The sequence below is a fragment of the Marmota marmota genome, unplaced genomic scaffold (genome assembly GCF_001458135.2).
Source record: "Marmota marmota marmota unplaced genomic scaffold, marMar, whole genome shotgun sequence".
NCBI lineage: Eukaryota > Metazoa > Chordata > Mammalia > Rodentia > Sciuridae > Marmota > Marmota marmota.
In genome coordinates this window covers 37,215,938-37,233,419 of record NW_026000082.1, presented here as the reverse complement: position 1 = coordinate 37,233,419, position 17,482 = coordinate 37,215,938, and the positions used below count along the sequence as shown (strand labels likewise).

Below are 17,482 nucleotides of genomic sequence, written 5' to 3'. Positions count from 1 at the left end.
GATTGAACCTAGGGGTGCTTTACCACTGAGCTACATCCCCACTCCTTTCTGTTTTTCATTTTGAGACAGGGTTTCACTAAGTTGTTTAGGGTCTCACTAAATTGTTTAAGACTTTATTAAATTGCTGAGGCTGGCCTCAAACTTGCAAAGCTCCTGCCTCAGCCTCCTGAGCCACTGGGATTACAGGTATGCATCGTCACATCCGGCTCCTGAAAGTTTTTAATTTTTTTTTAGTTGTACATGGGCACAATACCTTTATTTTATTTATTTATTTTTATGTGGTGCGAGGATCAAACCCCATTCCTCACACATATGAGTCAAGCGCTCTACCACTAAGCTACAACACCAGCCCTGAAAATCACTCTTGAAAGAAGGTTTTTGTCTAAATGGAGGACACGGGCTGGGGTTGTGTCTCAGCGGTAGAGTGCTCGCCTAGCACATGCGAGGCCCTGGGTTTGTTCCTCAGCACCACATGAAAAATAAAGGTACTGTGTCCATCTACAACTAAAAAATAAATTAAAAAAAAAAATAAATGTGGGACACCTCCAATGATGCTGCTGTGTAAAGTGACAAGATGCTGGCAGATGTAGCAACTACTGTGGAAACTCTCTGGAGAGCTTGGTTACCTTTCCCTAAAAGGGATAATAATAAGAACTAACATTGACTAAGCACCTGTCTTATGTCAGGCTCTGGCTGTGCAATGTATGAGCACCCTGTCTCCCAAAACTGGCACAACTTTAGGTGCTATCATTAGTCCAAGTTTACAGGCAGAGTGAGGCTCAGAGAGGCTAAGCAACTTGCTGAGGTCACAACATGGTGAGTGGCAGGGCCGGGACTGCTGCAGGGGCTGAAGGTAATTGTCACCACTGGAGATATGCTGTCCAGATGGACATCCCAGGAAAGGGGACTGAGGCAAATAGGACAGGGAGTAAGGGGGCTGGGGTTGTAGCTCAGCAGAAGAGTGTTCACCTAGCACGTGCGAGACCCTGGGTTCGATTCTCAGACCACATAAAAATAAATGAATAATGCTAACAAATGCTGTGGCTGTGGCTGTGGCTCAGCGGCAGTGCACTTGCCTGGCATGTGTGAGGCACTAGGTTCGGTTCTCAGCACAGCATATAAATAAAATAAAGGTTTAAAAAATAAATTAAATAAATAAATAAAATAAAGATATTGTATCCAACTACAACTGAAAAATAAATATTAAAAAAAAAAGACAGGGAGTAAGGCCATCAATCTCACTCCAGGAGCCCCCCCAACCAAGCCATCATCTTACCGCTGCCTCAAAGCCTTTCAAATTCGGGGTTAGGACTGGGTAGTTGATGCCAGGAAACTTCTGAATGCCCTTCAAGACTTCAGTGTGGTCAGCCATCTAGGGACAAAGAAGACATGAAGTCATCACCAAGCAGACAGAGAGCTCAAAGGTCAGAGAGAACCTTTTACCACTTAATCTCCGTTTTCTAGAACTTGTGGAGCGGGAATGACAATCTTCTGCAGAGCTGTCTCCCCAATGCTTTTATGATCTATGTGACTGCTGAGAGGACGGGGGTGCCTGGGTTTGTGTGATATCCCCATTTCTTCCAATGGCCAACACTGCCTGCTTTGCACAAACAGGACCCGCAGTGACAGTGCCACATGCCACTGTTGGCACTCACTTTGCAACAGGGTCTTTCTCCCCTGCATGCCTGTCTCTGTGTATCTAGAGTCCCCAATCTTACCTTTTTACAAACACAGGAATCACAGGAAGGCATGAAGGTTCTAGACTTTCAAGAGTTAGAAGAGACCTGAGAGACCATCTCTAAACTGGACAAGGAAAAGCCCTAGAGAGGTGACCAGCAGGTCAGGGCAGAGCCAAGACTGAATCTGAGCCCAGGCTTCCAGGCCTGACCTTCCGTCGCCCCACAGTGCTAGCAATCTCCTGAGACCTCTCAAAGCCAGGGACGCGCGAAACCTATGCTTCCACCTGCCACTCACTTCAAGAGCAAATGCGAAACCTCCCACCTCTTGCCTGGAAAAGCCTCTCCCTGAGGGCTGGGCTCACCTGGGGAACCCACTTGGGAGACACAAAACTGGTGACTTCTACGACAGGGAGTCCTGCTTCCGAGAGCATGTCTATCAGCTTGATTTTCACTGGAGTAGGAACGATATGCTAGAACAGAGAGAGACAGCAGAGGACAGTGAGCAAAGCTGCTAAGGAACTGGCCTCAGCAAGCGATGCCCACTGCTCTGAAGCTTTTGCTCGAGCAAACACTTCAACATCTCCACTTCCAAACACTAACACAGATGCACGTGCATCCTCGTCAAGAGGCAGTACGAGGCCCGTCTCCAAGTTCCATGGAGTGTCTTGCGGTGCAGACAGCTTCTCACTAAAAAGGAGTTAGTATTCACAAGGAAACAGAACCCTCCTGCCATACAGATTTTTCCTGAATTGAATGTGTGTTCGGTTATGACCCGTCGTAAACAAATTGAGAGCAAGGTGCCACACCCTAACAGGGCAGGTGACTAACCCTCTGGGTCCTATGGGATGGGGCCCCCAAGTATCACAGCCTCCCCTTTCCAGCTCCCGGCTGGCATGGGATTCATCCTCCAGTGCTCAGCCTGTCGCCTCTTCCTCTCTCCCTGTACATCTAATCCTCACGTGTTTACTACATTGACATCTAGGATATTCAGGTTTAGAACACTTTAATTTTCATAGAAAGTTCTATGGAACAGTATGGGTATACAATATTTTCTAGATAAATGCTCCCACACATATATAAACTTGTTTCTTACATAAAAATATAAAACACACACACAAACACATTTACACCTTTGAGTCACTTAATATGCTCCTATATTAACAACTTCAAAATACTCCATTTTTGAATAGTTCATAATATATGTGACCCAACCTTCCTGCCATATGGAATACTCAAAGCAGACACTTGAAAAACCTATTCTGGGTTATTTCCACCTTTACCTTTTCATTTTGCAGTCCATCTCGGGGACCAACTTCCACAATTTTCACCTGCTTTGGGAAAGTGCCAATAGATGAGGTGCTGACCTTGGTTTAAAAGGGGAAAAGAAAGGAAGACATTGTCACATTTCACTATGGCTCCTGCTTCACTAATACTGAGATGAGAATCTGTATTTTTTACTGTTTAATTCACATTTGGTCTGTTTTAGAATTAAGAACAAAAAGAAATTTTTTTTTTTTTTTTGTACCAGGGCCTGAACCCAGGGGTGTTTAACCACTGAACCACATCCCCAGCCCCTTTTATATTTTATTTAGAAACAGGGTCTCACTGAGTTGCTCAGGGCCTCACTTTTGCTGAGGCTGGCTCTGAACTTGAGATCCTCTTGCCTCAGCCTCCTGAGCTGCTGGGATTATTAGCATTCACCACTGTGCCCAGCCCTGTCAACAATCTTATTAGGTAAGGACTGTCTAATCTTCATTTTGCTGTGAGAAATCTGAGGCCCAAAGTGATTAAGTAACTTTCCCCAGGTCACAAGGTCAGCTGGTCACAGAGCAGTATATGAACCTGGCAGTGTGGTTCTAGAGCGCATGCTCTGAACTCCGAAGCCACAGCGGCCTCTACCATAGTCTGGTTAAACATCCAGTCCCTTCTTTCTAGAAAGTTCTGCTGAGACGATTCCCTCCAACCACATGAACTGTGCCACAGTAACCTGAGGTATGGTGTATCTACATCAATATCAACAGAAAACACTAGCGCCCAGGGCCAAGCTACAGGCAGTAGTATCTCAAGACTGGGACCATCACTTTTCTCACTCCAGTGAGGAAGTAACAGCCTCAGAAACATTACCAAAATTGCACGAATAAAAAGTGACAGAGGGGCTGGGGTTGTGGCTCAGAGGTGGAGCGCTTGCCTAGAATGCATGGGGCACTGGGTTCGATCCTCAGCACCACACAAAAATAAAAGTATTGTGTACACCTATAACTAAAAAATAAATATTTTTTTAAAAAGTGACAGAGCTTGAACTTGAACTAGGTCTGGATCTGATACTAAATCCATGCTAGTCATTGGATTAACGTGTCATTTCACCAGGTTTTTGTTCTTGCTTCAAAGCTCATTGTTCCCCACCATCTCATTTGCTTTTCTTAACCTCCCAAGTTGGAATGCCCATTTCCATATTACTCATGAGCAACTGGTGGAGGTGGGTGGCTAGTTAAAGACATACTCTCCGCCATTGTTGATAGAACTCCTTCTAAACTAAGGTAAAAAGACTCCCACTGAAGGCTTACTAAGTGCCAGAATAATGTCCAACGCTTTGTCTACATTTTCTCTAAACTCCAGAACAATCCTAAGGTAATGACTTTCGTGTTATAGATAGGAAAAGTGAGTTTGGAATGAGTAAATACCTGTATCACTCAGCCTAGCAAGTGGCAGAGGCTTGGGCACCTCCACAGAGCGCGGGAGAGAGCGCAAAACACGGATCGAACAGGCCCAAAGTACAACGCAAGGGAAACACAGCTGGCCCTGGGCCACCCAGGTTCCCCCTAACTGTCCCTAAAGCAACAAGAGCTGGAAAAGGAGGCGAGTGGGCGAGGTGACCTGGCAGGGTGTTTTGCACTAGAGGACATGGAGCGGTCTGCAGCCCAACTAAAATAAGAAAGGAGCCAGGGACACCGGTGAGGGCCGAGGGCCAGGCACAGGACGCCCAGGACGGCCTCGCGGGCCTCCACGACCGAGCCAGCCGCTGTTCCGCTCCGGGCCTCGGTTTCCCCACACCCCTGGGCAGATCTGAGTGACAGGCAAGGTCCGAGGCTCCACGGCCCTCCGCATCCCAGCCGGAAGGGCTGTCCCGCTTCGCCGCTCAGGGAGCAGCCGTCACGGACCGAGCCGCGACCCGACCGGGCCCGGGGCACTTACAGCCCGGAAGGACGCCAAGCGCACCAGTAGCCGCGGCAGCGCGTTCCTCATTGTCGCCATCGCGCCTCCGCTTCCCCCTCCGCCTCCCAGCTGGGCACCACGTGACCGCCGCCGCCAGGTGGGCGTGGCCCCCTTGGGCGGAGCCTCGGGAATGACGTGCGGCGCTCCGCGATGGCTCCACCCACAGGCTCCTGGTTTTTATTCCTGCCAGGCCAAGAGAGGCTGTAGGGACTAGAGATGCACAGACGTTAACCCAGCCTCCGGCTTCGTTAGCGTCGGGAGGTGTGGGGAGATGATAACAATCCCAGAGGTGGCTGTGTGAATCCTAAGTCCCAAGGTAAGGAGCAGCAGTGTCATTGTGTGCCACTCACTGTTACGAGTTCTTTGCGTGTGTTAACTTCATTAAGTCAGGACTCAAATGCAGGCGTCATCTCCAAAAAGAGAAACATCCTTCCATGGATACTGCAAGTAAGATCCATCCAGTTGAAGAGGACACAATTAAAGCTTTCTAGACAGAAGGAAGCACCTATGCAATTGCCCTGAGGCAAAGCAATCAAATGCTTAGAGAGATGTTTTCAATCTGCGTGTTGTGCCCCATTAATTAGTTATAATATCAATTTACTGGATACCAATTTTTATATATAGTGCAGAGCCAGGAGCAGTGACTCACTCACCCAGCAATTTGGGAGGCTGAGGCAGGAAAATCGTAAGTTCCAGGCCGTGGAGCATGGGGGGAGAAGAAACAGTATAGAAAATATCAGAGTACATTGAAAAAAACAGTAAATCTAAGTACCACTTTGCAAAGCTTATTATATATGCCCATCAGTTTTCACTGTAAAATAAATTTCTTACCATGGGCTGCGAACAAATGTTTGAAAACTACATTTAACTTTTTAAAAATATTTTTTAGTTGTCAATGGACCTTTATTTTAGTTATTCATATGTGATGCTGAGAACGGAACCCAGTGCCTCATGCATGCTAGGCATGCGCTCTACCACTAGGCTACAACCTCAGCCCTGAAAACTGCATTTTAGAAAGATGAAAAGAAGCCAGATGCAGTGACACACACCTGTAATACCAGTCACTTAGGAGGCTGAAGCAGGGGGATAGCAAGTTCAGACTAGCTTCAGTAATTCAGTGAGACCCTGTGTTAAAATAAAAAATAAAAAGGGCTGGGGATGTAACTCAGTGGGATAGTGTCCTTGGGTTTGAAAGGAAAGTAACCATGATACTTCGAGCAACCAAGAGATCTTTATTGCTGCAGTATCTGGTCGACAGGAGAAAGAGGAGAAAAGAGAGGGGGAGGGGGGGAGAAAGAGAAAAGAAAGGGGGAGAGCAAAGAGAGAGAGGGGAGAGGAGAGAATGAGAGAGAGAGCAAAAGTGGGAGAAGCAAGAGAGAGGAAGGGGGTGGGGAGAGCAAAGTGCAAGAGAGAGAGAGGGTGGGAGAGAATGAGAAAGAGAAGAAATAGAGAGTGAGAGAGGAAAGAGAGAAAAAAGAGAGAGAGAGTGAAAGTGAGAGAAGAGAGAGAGAGAGAGAGAGAGAGAGAGAGAGCAAGAGAGGGGGGCCCAGCAAGAGAGAGATTTTATAACCAAAATCTAATGGGGTCTCTGGGTCTGTAAGCTACCTTGTTGGCACACAGTGATTGGATCATACAGTAGTTGCTAAGGGTGTCATCTTCTGCCTTCAGGTAGGTGGGGCAGGGGCTAGATATGGGTTTTCCGTTGCACCAGACAGTTGGGGACCAGTGTTCAGCCTTGAGTGGGGTGGAGTGTTCAGACTTGAGGCAAACGAGCAATAAGGAGCCAGATAGGTTAGGGTGAGGGTGGAGTGTTCAGCCCACCCTGCAGTTAACATTTGTTCAGCCTGCTCAGCAACTAACAGGTTCAATCCCCACTAGTGGGAAAAAAGAAAAGAAGGTCAGAATAACTGAAGAGTATAGAAGGAATAAAAAAGGGTCTTTCTGCTAAGATTGGAGAGCTTGGCAGGAATCATATCTCAGGTCTTTGGAGGATGCCTTAATGACAGCTATCCTAACAAGAACACTTTTGAGGTTTAAAGCAGGGAGAAGGAATTAAATTTGCATCATGTAAATAGTCACTGTGGCTACTGGGTGGATATTGAATGGTGTGCTGATGTGTCCGCCATCGTTAGTATTTTGGGCAGTGGAGGTGGTCAGAGAAAGGACTGCTTCTGCCTTCAAGGGACCCAGATTTCATCCAGGGAGAGAACAAGATGTGACAACTACCTTTAGCAGCACTGGGCATTTCCTTCCATCATCACACTTAGATCACAACTTACAGAATTGCAAAACCCACAGCTAGAAAACTGAACTGGGCCCAGAGACACCAGTGTGGTGTTTAAAACAGTATGACTTTAAGACTTCTACACTGAAAACTACACACCACTGCTGAAAGAAATTAAAGAAATATAAATAAATGAAAGGACATCTCATGTTCATGAACTGGAAGACGATACTGTTAAAATGTCAACTACTCAAAACATACTGTAGATTCAATGCTATCCTTATCAAAATCCCAATTATTTTTTGGCAGAAATAGAAAAAATCCATTTTTAAATTTATATGGAATTGCTTTTTTCTTTCCTTTTCTTTGTGGTGCTGGGTATTGGGCTCAGGGCCCTTGCATGGTAGACAAGCATTCTACCACTGAGCTATGCCCCCAGCCCAGGGCAATCTTTTTACCAATTGATGCACAGAAAATTGGTCATCCACATGCAAAAGATTGAAGTTGGACCTGTACTTGCCACCTTATACCAAAATTAACTCAAAATGTGTCAGAGATATTAATATAGAGCATACCACTACGAAAGTCTTAGAAGAAAACAGGGGGAGGAGTTCTTGACTTTGGATCTGGCTGTAATTTCTTGGGTATTACACCAGAGGCAAAGGCAACAAGAGAAAAATAGATAAATTGGACTTCATCAAAATTAAAAACTTTTGTGCATCAAAGGACACTATTAGAGCTAGGTATGGTGGCACATGCCTCAGCTACAGGAGGCTGAGGCAGGAGAATCACAAGTTTGAGGCTACCTGGGCAACTTGGTGAGGCCCTGTCTCAAAATAAAATTAAGGGTATGGAGCTGTGGCTCAGTGGCAGAGTATGTGCCTAGCATGTGTGAGGCAGTGGGTTCAATCCTCAGCCCCACATATAAATAAATAAATAAAAATAAAAGTTCATCTACAACTAAATATATATATATATATTATAATATATATATATTAAAAAATAGGGGCTGGGGCTATATAGCTCAGTGGTAAAGTGCTTGCCTTGCATGCATGAGGCACTGAGTTTGATCCTCAGCACCACATAAAAATAAATAAAGATAATGTGTGTTCATCTGCAACTAAATATATGTAAAATTAAATTAAAAAGATCTAGGGACTTAGCTCAGTGGTAGAGTGCTTGCTTAGCATGTATGAGGCCTTAGATTTAATCCCTAGTACTGAAAAAATAATTATGCTATGCCAGATAACAAAAGGAGAAATCATGATTCCATTCTTATGAATGTGATGGTTAATCTTTGGGAATAACTTGACCAGGCCACAGGGATCCCAATTATTTAGCTAAGCATTATTTCTAAGAGATATTTACGGTTGAGATTAGCATTCGAATTGTAAGGGTAAAAGAAATTGAAGTTAAAGCGTAAAAATTAAAGGGTAAAAGACCGGGTGTTGTAAAAGTTTCTAAGCTGCAAGGTCTGAGTTAAATTTCTGTAGCTGTTAAGACAATGCTTAGAACCGCCCAGTAAACATTTCCCCTGATTGTCTGGTTGTTTAATAACTGAAGGGCTCTGTGTGGTTGCACGCAGGCATTGCAGGGCCTGGACCAATCAGTTTAAATGTAACCCCCTCCTTAGGAATGACCTATCACTCCAGCCTGACCTGTTCCCGCCAATGAATGAACCAATCATGTTTAGGAGTTGTTGTTCAATTTTCCTGCGCCTAATGATGATTTGTTCTGATGTATACAAAGCCCTCCGCCCTCCCCAAAAAGTGTACTTAAGCAATCCTCAGCCCCTGCTCGGGGCTCTGGGCTGCTTTCCCTTCTCGAGTGGGCACAGAGCCCCAGCATGCTGGTTCAATAAATCCCCTTTTGCCAATTGCATGAGTGGTCACTTGGTGGTCTCTTTCTCCGACGTTTCGCGGGACCCTTACAGAATCAGTAGACTGAGTAAAGCAGATTGTTTTCCCCAATGTGAGTGGGTGAGTTAATCAGCTTTATGTCTCTGTGGCCAAAATACCTGACAAGAACAACTTAGAGGAGGAAAGGTTTATTTTGGCTCATGGTTTCCGAGGTTTAGTACATGGTCGGTTGAGTCCATGGACTCAGGCCCAGAGTGAGGCCCACCATCATGGTGAAGCCAGATTTAAAGTTAGGTAGTCAGTGTAGTTAGGTAAATCGGGTCTAATATCGAGTGAAATCTAAAATGGAGGCCATGCTGACAATGATTCCGGGAAACAGGACAACTCATGGAATGTTAATGAAGTCCCAGAAAGGCCCTAGGCCAAAGTCCACCCCAAAGAAATGTTAATGGAACCCAGGAAACAGCCCCCAACAGATTTGGAGATAGCCCATCCCAAGAAGTGATAATGAAGTCCTTCCAGCCCAGATTACTTGTTTGGCCCACCTGTGTCCCAACCCTTCCCCCTTACATTCCATCACCAGAACTATAAAAAGGGGAGACAACGCACTTCCACGGATTCCACCTCTTGGGTTCCCTTCTTCCTCCGGGAGAAGTCTTTTCTGCTGTCCTTTAATAAACTTCTAATTTCTACTCTGACCTTGCCTAGGCGTGTGCTTTTCTGGTGTTATTCTTCAACATTGGGGAAGCAAGGACTCGTCACCGGCCAACAGCGGTAACAATGGCAGAAGGGCATGGTAGAGGAGTGCTGCTCCATTCATGGCAGCCAGGAAAGGGAAGGGAACGGGCTTCTGGGAACATAAACCCTTCCAGGGCATACCCCCAGTGAACCACTTCCTCTACCATGCTCTACCTGGCTACAGTTACCACCCAGGCCATTCAACTAGGACAGACCAATTAGGTAACAGCTGTCACAATCCAATCACTTCACCTCTGAGTATTCCTGAAATAACCCAGGATCTTTTGAGGATGCCTCGTATACAAACTATAACATTTCCGCTCCTGGCCCCCAGAAGCTCACATTCATCTCACAATGTAAAATACCTTTAGTTCACCTCCAAGAGTTGCATAGTCTTAATAGTTTCAGCATTGCCCAAAAGTTCAAGTCCAAAGTCTCCTCTGAGACTCCAGGCAAAACTTGTGAGCCCCTGTAAAAATCAAAAGCAAGTTACCTATATCCAGTATATGATGGCACAGAGTAAATATTCCTGTTACAAAAGGGAGGAATAGGGACATAGAAAGAAGGGATAGACCAAGACCAAGCCAGGCAAACAAGTCGCAGAACTGTCTATTGTATCTAGGTCATATGGCTGTGGGATGGACTCTCCAAATGGCTTAAGCATTCCTGCTCCTCTGGCCTCGCTGGTTGCAGGGTGTGTGGCCTCGCAGTGTAAGGGTAAAAGAAATTGAAGTTAAAGCGTAAAAGTTAAAGGGTAAAAGACCGGGTATTGTAAAGTTTCAAAGCTGCAAGGTCTGAGTTAAAATGTAAAGGATTAGGTATTGTTAGGTTTCTATGCTACCTGCAAAACCTGAAATTTCTGTAGCTGTTAAGACAATGCTTGGAACCGCCCAGTAAATATTTCCCCTGACTGCTTGGTTGTTTAATAACTGAAGGGCTCTGTGTGGTCGCGCGTAGGCATCGCAGGGCCTAAACCAATCAGTTTGAATGTGTACCCCGCTTTAGAACTGACCTATCACCCCCACCTGACCTGTTCCCGCCAATGAATGAACTAATCATGTTTAGGAGTTGTTGTTCAATTTTCCCGCGCCTCATGATGATTTGTTCTGATGTATGCAAAGCCCCCGCCCTCCCCAAAAAGTGTACTTAAGCACTGCTTGACCTCTGCTCTGGGCTCTGGGCTGTTCTCCCTTCCTGAGTGGGCACGGAGCCCTAGCATGCTAGATCAATAAATCCCCTTCTGCCAATTGCATGAGTGGTCACTTGGTGGTCTCTTTCTCCGACATTTCGCCGGACCCTTACAGCAGACAGTCCACATTACTTACATCTCTTCATTCCTGAGGTCTTCATTCTGGCTTCACCTTCTCAGGGACAGTCTGCAGGGACTCCAGCCCTGCCTTGCTCTTCCTGGCTTCCCAGTACTTCCTTTGAAGTCTTGATGGAAGCCTTCATGACCCCTTAACTCCAATATCCTGCATTCCTGCAGAGCCAGTGTTGCCGTTGGGATGTCCAGTTGGAAGTCCAGGTCCTTCGTGTCCTGAACAGAGAGTTGAGCAAGACACACAGAAGTAACAGTCAAAGAACAGCTTTACTGAAGGAGAAGGTAGCACTCTGTTAGGTAAAGTTGAGTGGGCTGAGCAAGAGAGGGATGCTCAAGGCCCCAGTGTCTGGAAATTAGGGTCTTATATAGTGAGCTGTGGGGCATTCTCTTCCCTTTATGGACCTGATTGAAGACCTCACCTCATTTGCTTCCATTGGTTACCTTATGATACCTGGTTAGAATATTTTTCCATTCCCCTCTATTGGTTATTTTAGAAAACCTAATTAGAATACTGCCCACTTTACCCCCATTGGTCATTTTACAATTTAAACCTGTGGTGGGAGTTGTCATGATGATAAATCCTCAGTGGCAGGAGTTATCATGGTAATGGGGATCCGTTATAAACAGGGACAGGACTCATCTCCTTGTTTTATCTTCCAGTGGCTTCTTATCTCTTATACCTTATCTCCACCATCTTGATGTTCCTGAATTCCTACCTAACACCAGCACCACATGGTTGATGGCAAGGTCTTTGTCAGTTCTAGCAGTAGCTGACTCCCTGAGGTCATGGCTGCAGTGGCCTTTAAGTGCCTGGAGACTGAGCACAGTGAAACAAATTCTTAGGTCTCCTTTCACAAACAGGGCACATCCATATCTATTTTCAAAGAAATTTTCTCTTTACACCCAGAAGCCTCCAATGGGTATGGTCTTGCAAATTCCTGAGATGCCCTCAAACCATCTTATCTCTGTGCGGGATACAGTCTCTTCAATAAGTACAACTTCCTTGTCCCTAGTTTTAAAACTACAAGTTTTAAAGATCCTTTAGCCCTATTTTCTTAATTCTCACAGTAAATCTGTCTAAATGCCGCCTGCAATATCCATCCCACTGACTGGAAGTTTGGCTGCCTTGAAATTTTCTCTGTCAGATTTATTAGGCCATCACTTTTATTTTTTTTATTTTTTATTTTTTAAAAATATTTTTACTTTTTAGTTCTTGGCGGACACAACATCTTTGTTTGTATGTGGTGCTGAGGATCGAACCCGGGCGCACGCATGCCAGGCGAGCGCGCTACCGCTTGAGCCACATCCCCAGCCCTAGGCCATCACTTTTAAATTGCACTTCACACAACATCTCAGGATAGGAGCAAAATATAGCCAAGTTCCTTGCCAAAATATAACATGAATGACCTCTGATCCAATTTCCAGTGGAATCCTCATTTTCTTCTGAAACCCCATGAGCACAGTCTGCAATTCCTATAATCATTCTGGTCTTCTGAGCTCCCACCAGAATTTCCCATTAAGCTCTGTTTACAACATTCTACATTTTTTCCATCCTGAATCTCAAAACTTTCCCAAATTCTTCCCACTGATAGACCCAACCTGATCTTTTCTTAAAATTGGGAGCCATCTCGCCACAAAGCCATGAAAAGATAATTTCAGCTTTACTATAAATTACTGCAAATTCTGAACCTGCTTGGAATGCCTGCCCGTGCCTTGAACTCACCATGCCTGGCTCTCTGACCAGATAGCAGCCCTCTCTGAAACTTTAGTGACGCCTCACAAATCTTGGCCTTCCCTGGCCAGATAACGACCCTCTCTGAGGCTCTAATGACCTTCATAAATTCTGATGTCGGGGCCAGCAAAAATGTAAACTACCATTTGTGTTATGCTCGTCAGAGTTCTGTTATCTGTAACCCCCCTTTGTGTAACTTTCTGGGCTATAAAGCTGGGCTGCAGGAAAGCTGGGGTGCTGTCTTGTTCCTGCGGTTTTGGGTGGGAGAGGCAGCCCAGCTGGTCAAAATAATAAGTTTGCTTTAATTTGATTTTAATTGGAGTCAGTGGTCTTTTCTTGTGTCCTGGTCTAACACCACATATCAGCTCCAAAGGTTTCTGGACCACATGGGCAGATTAGTCAGAAGATGACCCCACTCCTGGCACTATTTTCTGTGTTAGTCAGCTTAGAGGAGGAAAGGTTTATTTTGTCTCAGAGTGTCAGAGGTTTTTTCCATGGTCGGCTGAGTCCATTGCTCTGGGCTCAAGGTCAGACAGAACAGCATGGTGGAAGGCATGCAGAGGAAAACTGTTCCATTCAGCAGCCGGGAAGCAGAGAGAGGAAGGAAAGGGGCTACTGAGAACATGAACCCTCCGAGGGCACTCCCCAGGTGACCCCCCTCTTGCAGTCCTACTCTACCTGGCTTCAGTTACCACCTTGTCCATTCAAACTGGAATGGACCCAGTAGGTTACAGCTCTCACAGTCCAATCACTTCACCTCTGAACATTGCTACATTAACATAGGAGCTTGGAGAATAGCTCGTGTGCCAACCATAACAGTGAGTACCTATATCAAATAGAAAAGTGGAGGAAGGAAGAATCTTCTCAGCTTGATCTGGGTTTCTTGGGCCTTCCTGCTTGGACTAGAAGCACACCACCAGCTTTTTTGGTTCTCCAGTTTGCTGATGGAAGATTGTAGGGCTTCTTGGCTTCCATAATCAGTGGGCCAATTCCACCTATTGGTGGATCTCCTACTGGTTCTCTTTCTCTGGAGAACTCTAATACACTGAGTTACCTAGAATAGTCAGATTCACAGAGAAAGCAAGTAGGAGCTAGGGGAGGGGAAGTGGGGAGTTTTGTATAACAGGTTTATTGTTTTAGTTTGGGATGATTGTTTTAGTTTAGTGGAGATGGTTATACAACAATGTGAATATACAGAATGTTATTGAACTGTACACTCAAAAGTGTCAAAATGTGTCGGGGTTTTTAGTCCTTCCCCTCTTCCCTCCTGACCTGTGGGAGAGATTGGGGGAGCACGCCCCGGCCAGGACAGGCCAAGAAAGGTAAAGGTCGACTGCCCGCCCACACCCAGCCCTCCCTCCCTGGAGGACAATCAGACGTGCCAGGGAAAACTGTCAAAGCAGGATCTCGTTTAATGAGAAAACATACACAGCTAATATAATGTACGGGAGCCAATCAGGGAAAAGGTCAGCAGGGTGGGGAGAGTTTACGTGTACACCCATCCTACAGGCAGTAAAGGGAGACAGGAGCTGTCGAGCTGTCCGTGAGGGCAGAAGGGTTCTGAACCTATCCTAGAGGTGGTCCCATTCTTCATCACAACCCACGGCAATGCCTTCTGGCTAATCGCTAGGTGCTGTCTTAGCCACCTATGGCCCCAGGACTGGGAAGCGGGTAGCAGCCAGCAAATTAAGTTTCCTCTTTTCTGAAGCAACATGCCCCACGTTATATCTTGCCCTACAAAAATGGTGAATTTTATGTTATGTACCTTTTACCATAATTTACAAAAAGAAGTATACTTAGATCCCCCAAAATGACTTAAGGCAACCCATATCATTTCCAGTTTTCTAGTCCCTACCATTCTGTTCTCTATTTGCCCCCTAAAACCACTTGTTGGCAAGTTCTGCCAAAGTAAATAACTTATACACCCAGTTTTAGGCGAATGCCCTAAAGGAAAGAAGAGAGACTTTAGCTGGTTGTTTGCTGTGGCGTCCCCAGTACTGAAACCAAGGGAATCCTAAATAAACCTTCTAGCTTCACTTGCTTTCAGTTACTTGTTTTTAGTAAGCTTTGAATCGTCACTGGTTTTGGAGGTCTCACAGCTGAGCAATATATCATTAGTGTTGGGAAAAGTATAAACGGCAGCCATACCCCAGAGAAAAAACCCCAACATGGCACCTAAGCACCTCTTCTTCCTACCTTCTTCTTTTCTGCAGTGGCGCGAAAAGTTCCCGCCCGTGTGAACTCTCCCGCCGGCGCCAATTTCAAATCTCGCTGGCGGGGAACCTTAGCCCCAATGAGAACTAATTCCTGGGCTCCGGAGCTGATATCTGGAAGAACTTGCCAATAAACGGGTTGCCTGCCATTTATCTAAGCCCTACCATCTCCCCCTTAGTTCTATACAAGCACACTGCTTTTTGCAATAAAATTGGAATTCTCCCGGCGAAGTGTCTTTGCGTGGGGAATTCTTTCAATTAGTCTCTCACTAGCTCTGTGGTAGATGACCCTCTGGGTCATGATGATATGGTTGCCTAGGTTACTTATCAGCAACTTGAAGTCTGTTTTGGAGACCTCTGACTCTTCACTTGGTCCTGCACAAATGTCAAACTTTTGATGTCACGAGGCCCCAAACTCCAGCCTCAGATCATGCTAACCTCATTTTCTGAAGGCGCATCCCAAGCAGAGCCATGGAGTCTGCTTTGCATGCACAGACCACTGACCCTTCTCCTCCAGCCACGTTCCTCCAGGTCTTTTTTTCTTTCTTTTTTAAGAGGAAGGATTTATTTTGGCTCATGGTTTCAAGGGTTGATGTCATGATCAGTCTGTTCTATTTCTTTGGGCCTGAGGTGAGTCTTTCCCCAAGCCTTAAGTCACCCTGTTACTGAACCCAAGTTCATTTACTTGCCACTTGAAAAGGCCCAATGACTTGAGGACAAGTTATGGGGCAAAAAAAAAAAAAGAAAAAAATGCTTTAGAAAATCAGCAAACCAAGAAGAGAGCAGGCTATTGCCAATAAAGAGCATCTTAACTTAGCGTGAGTTTCCAGCCGCTTTGTAAGGGGGAGAGAGTCAGGCAGGGGGCTTAGGTTAGGCAAGGACCAATAACTGGAGACTTCTAGTCCCCTTTCCAGTAGTCCGAAATGGGATGGTATAGAACTGGTAGTTGGTACTCATATAATCACAAGGTCTTGATGCCCCTGTAAATCTTGAAAATATCTTGGTGCCTTTAGTCTTGAAGGGGGAGGAGAGAGATTAGGTAAATTTAGGGCTAATCAACTTTGTACTACCCGGATGAGCATCCCTTGTGACTAATATCTACATGCAGAGATGAGCAGAAATCTGACCCGAAGGTTAAGTTGCAAAAGAGACAGATGCAAAATGAAGGCAGAGATGCGAAGCTTTTCACCCTGTTTTAGTAGCCCATCAAATACTTTCACAGGCCTAAGTGAAAAGTGCTGTCAGCATGAACAACTCTCAAGCCCCCACAGTGGTGCACACCTGCAATTCCAGTTACTCAGGAGGCTGAGGCAGGAGGATCTCAAGTTCAAAGCCAGCCTCAGTGACTTAGCAACACTCTGTCTCCAAGTCAAAAAATTAAAAGAGCTGGGAATGTAGCTCAGCGGCAGAGCCCTTGCCTCACATGCTTGAGGGCTTGGGTTCGTTCATTCCCAGTACCACAAAAAACAAACAAACAAAACTTCAAATGTCTGAAAAGTAACCTAGGCAACCATTATTATGGCCCACACGTCAGTTTCAACTTTAGCAGAGCCTGCCGGAGACTAATAACATATTGCTCAGCTGTATGGCCTTCAAAATTAGAGAATTTTTAAGTCTACTAAAAGCAAGTGAAGCTAGAGGGTGTATTTAGGCTTTTATTTAGTTACAGCCCTGCTTCTTTATCCCATAAGCATCCCCAAACCCTATCCTTGGGAGGTGGATTTGAGAACTGGGACTCTTCTTCTATATTCAGCTGCTTTTTTTTTTTTTTAATATTTATTTATTTATTTTTCGGTGGACACAACATCTTTGTTTGTATGTGGTGCTGAGGATCGAACCCGGGCCGCACGCATGCCAGGCGAGCGCGCTACCACTTGAGCCACATCCCCAGCCCCTCAGCTGCTTTTTGAATAAGCTTTTTTTTTTTTTTTGCAAAACTCTGTCAGTGATTGGCATATTGTGCAGTGGGCAAGATGGACCTGGTTCAGGAACGATACCAGGCACGTAGCTGGCACTAAGCATTTCCTGAAAGAGTATTACTGAGCCATTACATGAGGATCTGCTCACCGTCACCCTCAGTTGGAATCTTATTTTAAGCAAGATGCTTTCTTATTTGTGCTGTGACCTCTCTCAATTGAAAGCTTACAACAATGTTAATAACAGCAAAAACAACATGTTCAGCACATTTTATGTCAGTTGTATTATTTAGTAGCTTTGCATGTATTATTTATCACAAACTCTGCAAGATACACATTACTCTGCATTTTAGAACCGAGGAAGCTAAGGCTCAAGAGGCTGAGGCAGGAGGATTTTGAGTTCAAAGCCAGATTCAGCTAAAATGAGGCGCTCAGCAACTCAGTGAGACCCTGTCTCTAAATAAAGTACAAAATAAGGGCTAGGGATGTGGCTCAGTGGTTGAGTGCCTCTGAGATCAATCCCTGGTACCGAGAGAGAGAGAGAGAGAGAGAGAGAGAGAGAGAGAGAGAGAGAGAGAGAGAGAAGC

At 45.4% G+C, this 17,482-nt stretch overlaps 1 protein-coding gene across 1 annotated transcript in view; it reads right to left on the bottom strand.

Moving 5' to 3' along the window:
- The window catches only part of Hmgcl (3-hydroxy-3-methylglutaryl-CoA lyase), a 14,375-nt gene extending 9,355 nt beyond the window's left edge, over nt 1-5,020 (bottom strand). The window contains exons 1-4 of the mRNA XM_015485528.2: nt 4,872-5,020; nt 2,960-3,043; nt 2,042-2,149; nt 1,277-1,372 (exon numbers count right to left, since the gene is read on the bottom strand). Of these exons, the coding sequence (XP_015341014.1) occupies nt 1,277-1,372; nt 2,042-2,149; nt 2,960-3,043; nt 4,872-4,931 (348 nt within the window). The 5' untranslated portion in view covers nt 4,932-5,020. The remainder of the gene's footprint in view (nt 1-1,276; nt 1,373-2,041; nt 2,150-2,959; nt 3,044-4,871) is intronic.
- Between the last annotated feature and the right edge of the window lie 12,462 nt (nt 5,021-17,482).